This window comes from Amphiura filiformis, chromosome 11 (assembly GCF_039555335.1).
Source record: "Amphiura filiformis chromosome 11, Afil_fr2py, whole genome shotgun sequence".
Taxonomy (NCBI): Eukaryota; Metazoa; Echinodermata; class Ophiuroidea; order Amphilepidida; family Amphiuridae; genus Amphiura; species Amphiura filiformis.
Genome location: NC_092638.1, coordinates 1,653,377 through 1,658,098, shown reverse-complemented (window position 1 = coordinate 1,658,098; position 4,722 = coordinate 1,653,377). Strand labels below are relative to the sequence as shown.

At 34.5% G+C, this 4,722-nt stretch overlaps 1 protein-coding gene across 1 annotated transcript in view; it reads right to left on the bottom strand.

Annotated features, from left to right (window-relative positions):
* Positions 1-2,347: 2,347 nt before the first annotated feature.
* LOC140164187 (uncharacterized) overlaps positions 2,348-4,722 on the bottom strand; it is a 37,822-nt gene continuing 35,447 nt past the window's right edge. The window contains exon 12 of the mRNA XM_072187430.1: positions 2,348-3,210. Coding sequence (XP_072043531.1) covers positions 2,348-3,210 — 863 coding nt within the window. The remainder of the gene's footprint in view (positions 3,211-4,722) is intronic.

Genomic DNA, 4,722 nt, shown 5'->3' with positions numbered 1-4,722 from the left:
AAAGAAAGAAAGAAAGAAAGAAAGAAAGAAAGAAAGAAAGAAAGAAAGAACGAAAGAACGAAATGAAGAAAAGAAAAGAATGAAATGAAGAACTAAATAAATAAACATATAAATAAAATAAATAATTAGTTTTGTTTATTATTTACATAATCACGTGTCGAGTCTCTTATGCAGGTATCCTACTTTATGATACTATCATTCACAGCGATCGAAGGACATATCAATGACGGCCTACTGCTAACATTGATTAGGGAACAAACCAAAAGTTCGATGACGTCTTATAAACTTTCGTTAGGGGATTGATCCCATCCCACCCTCTCTGAAACGTGTGAAACGTTGAAAATTCCAACCGAATAGTTTCTTACAAACGTAATCGGACTTTCTGACCCCACCCCTAAAGGAAGGACTTAAGTTTATATCCCCATATTTGAACTTTTTGTTTCTTTCCTAACTGTGTAATTATACACTTTGCAATTATTACCAGATTTTATGTAAACAATGATACATATATAAACAGCTTACTTATTAAATGCTACGGCTACAAACAGTTTCTTTTATGCAAATAATCAAAATACCAATATTTTAATCATTTAGTATGCCTATAAAAGAATAAATGTTCTTAATATACATCCAATAAATTGAACATACAGATAATCAAGCAACTCAAAGTATTTCACAATATAAACAATATAACTCTTCATTTACAATGTTTACTGCTTAAGTTGCAGACCTCAAAACGCAGCCGAAATATAATGAACACTCTCAGTATTATTGACCTGCTGCCAAGGGCGGATCCAGGGGAGCAGGGGCTTGTCCCCCCCACACAAAAAGGGGCCACTTCTCGGATGACCAATAGAGTCGCTTTGCAATACAATTTGGCTTGGGAAGCGAGCTGCAAACCTTCAAACCCTGGATCGCCATGCCTGTTGCAAAAGATCGTTAACTCCGGACATTAACTGGATGCAAAATATTGCAATACTTTAGTCTAGATTGCCATTCGATTGCATTTTGTACATTCATAAAATTCCAGGACAAGGCCAGAGTCCCGCTACCCCTTGGTTTTAACAAATCAAAATAAATCAAATACGATCATTATTATAGTAGACTTTTATAGCAGACTTTTTTACTTTCTTCAATAGCTTCGATGACACACAATATAACACAAATAATACATAATAATATACATACACAATATGGCATAAATAAGAGATATTCTATTACCCCCACGACCCATTATTCAAAATCGCGCACTGTGATTTGTTGAAACGTGTCACGTGACAGACCATTAATTAGCGATAAAGTGTCAAGGGCAACAAACTTTATGTTCTATCAACACAGCGCACATCAGAGCACACAGCACACCTGCTTATGTAGGGGAGAATGGAATGTCAGGGGTGTGTTATTGTATGTGCATACCTGCTTATAGGGGAGAATGGAATGTTAGGTTGTGTTATTGGAATGTGCATACGCTTTGGCTACGCGTATGCGCTCCACCTTGAGTTAAACAACTTGAAATATTTGGGCAAAAAATTTGATATTTTCTCTTTAAATCACACTATTTTGTGGTAATAGAATAGAAATAAAGGGTGCAGCATTATCCTTTACACGCAAATAATGTGTCCTCGGCAGTAAAACGTTGAAATAATAGGTTCGGCTGCGCCTCACCCATTATTTACGTTTTTACTGCCTCGGACACATTATTTTCGTGTAAAGGATCATGCATTACCCTTTATTTCTTAAATAATATATACATGTATACACACATAATATGACATAAATAAGAGATAATAATATACATACACACATAATATGACATAAATAACAGATAATAATATATGAGTGTCTGATTGGCAAGCAGATTAAAACAGAGAGAACCCCCCCCCCCCGCCCAGCAAATATTTCCATGGCAAGGATAACCCCGATATTTCACATAATCAATGAAATGCACATAATATGTAGGCCCTAAATGATATGAAATGTAAATAGGCCTATATCGTTTTTTGATGCAAAAAATAGTAAATTATCAAAATAATTGATGAAATACATAAAAATTTTCATTATTTCAAGGTGATAACAAGGAAGGTTTTTTTGGCCGTTTAGAATTTTACCCCCCCACCGACTCATACTAGTATTTATTGCACAACCCCTAAAGCACATATTTCACATAACACTATCACATTGAGATAATTTACACAATTTTTGTGGAATCAGGAAGTGACAAAATAAGCAAGATCTGCAATGATGATGATGAGTAAAGACAGTAAACAAATCATCACAGTGACCATGTATACAAGCTGATTGTTGGACATAAATGAGAATTAAGCACGTTATGAGGCAATTAGGCTATTTATTGTTGCTCATACACCAACACAGACTTCTCGTTCGCTACATAAATTTTTCCATTTGACATGGCAATACCTTCAGGTGCATACATCCCTTTAAGTATGCACTTTTGGAATTGCCCATCCATAGTGTATTGATGAATGTGACCAGTATTAGCGATGGGCCTACCAGTCTTCTCATCTACCTCCATCACTGCAATATAAACTAACCCTTTGCCATATACGATACCCCTGGGTAGACCTGCTTTGTTATCAACAATAAATGACTTGATACGACATAACTCAACACCGCTATCACTGTATCTTATCACTTGCCTTGTGTCCCAATCAGACACCCATATATTATTATCTGGGTCTGATGATATATGGTATGGTTTGATATCGACAGACAGCTTGTTTATAGGTAGCTGTCTGTCCATATCATGTACTGTAATTACCTTCCTGAGAACATCACCTACGTATACACCAGATGGAGATATTGCAACACCCATCGTGCCATACTTAGTACTATTATTGCACTCTGCTGTAACAGTGGAGAGACTTTTTAAATAATCTCCACTGACAGAAAAGATTTTTACTAGGTTTGATTGGTCGGAGATAACAACATCTCCACCTGGTGTTACTGCGACACGTTGTGGGTATAGGAGTTTGCCTTTTGGATTGGTTGGATGGGATTGGAATGTAAACTTATATGTGCCATTACTGTTAAACATGTATGCTTTTGTGGACTTCGATGATATGAAATCTGTTACAACCATATCGCCATTCTTACACACAGCAATACCCAATGCCTGTCTGAATTCCCCGTCCTTGTCTCCTTCTTGTCCAAACGTCTGCATCAGTTTCCATTCTTTTGAATGTTGAGATCCTATTAATGATACATAGAAATAAAACACAGTCATGTGATTAGTCATTATTGTATGTTATATGGGTCATAGCAATGATGGACATTAGTTGAATATTGATTATTTTAATTTACTTATTTTATTTGTTTACTTACTTTTTGTTCTTATTTATTTATTTATTTTGTTTATTTTATGAAATTTGTTTTTTTAATAAATTTTATATATTTTATTTATTTCATTTATTTTGTGATGCTACAGATATACATAAACCCTACATGTGACTAATAATTAGAATTGAATTTAATATTAATTATTTCTTTATTATTTTTCTATTGTATTATGACGCATACACAGATCATGATGTCATTCATTTTTGTTTGCTGCTGTTGTTGTTGTTTGTTGTTTGTACTTGTTTTTGTTTTTTTTGTTGTTTTTTTGTTTGTTTTTTTGTTTTTTCTTTTGTTTTTTGTTACTGATCTTGGTTGCGTCTTTCTGTGTAGGAGTAACAAACTCCCGCTATTTATTATTATGAACAAAAAGTCTCCTTATATATTATTTTTAGATACAGCTGGTTAACCGTTTTTAACATTAGTTAATACAATATGAGCTAATCATGAATTAATAACCGAGATATTTTAACTTCAATGACGCAACCTCGCTGTTAGTTGTTGAAGTATCCAAATGTAAACATTAGCAAACTTGAGGGGGCTAGACCACTTTTTAATTAACTAGTAACAAACGCAGGGCGCATGCGCGAGCCGGGAAGTTCAAGCTTGCTGTAGACTCGGTCCCTACACATGTACACACATACTCACCGTATATGACACGTTTGCAACGCCCCGACTCAGGTGTCAATTTGTGGATTCAATTAAATTAAATTAAATATCTTTTTTTCTATATGTCCGTTTCTCCGTCTCCCGGGGAATTGACTTGAAACACTATGAGGATTACTCAGTTAATTTTTGAGGACAAAAATCATGAAATTGGTGGTGTACGGGAATTTTGTTATGGCCAAGTTTTAGGCCAAAAAAATATAATTTTTTTCGAAATTTTTTTGACCGAAAATTCGACCATTTCTCGCTTATCTGATGAATTTTCAACTTCTTTTTGACATATGTGCTAGATATGACTTTGGTGTTTATATTCCCTGAAGTAATTGTTGTAATTTTGCTTGGTTTTATAAAAAGAAGTGATTTTCTGCATGCAGTTGTTTTGATATTCGGCTTTGTTTACGTTTCAAAACCAAAACTGAATTTCCCGGCTCGCGCATGCGCCGTGCGTTTGTTACTAGTTAACTTTTAATTAGAGAGTAAGTAGAGAGCAGGCCTGCTAGAGCGTAGGCCAACGCACTGTTCTTGGATGCATCATTTTACTCCCGTGATCTTTGTTATAAATAACCAGTAACATGCTAGGGGGACAAGGTAATGGATTTGTATGTGATAATGAAACAAGATCTATTGAACATCAATATAATAATGTAGTTATATAGTAAACATACATCAATAATATTCACTGAATAAAAAAGAAAGAAAAAA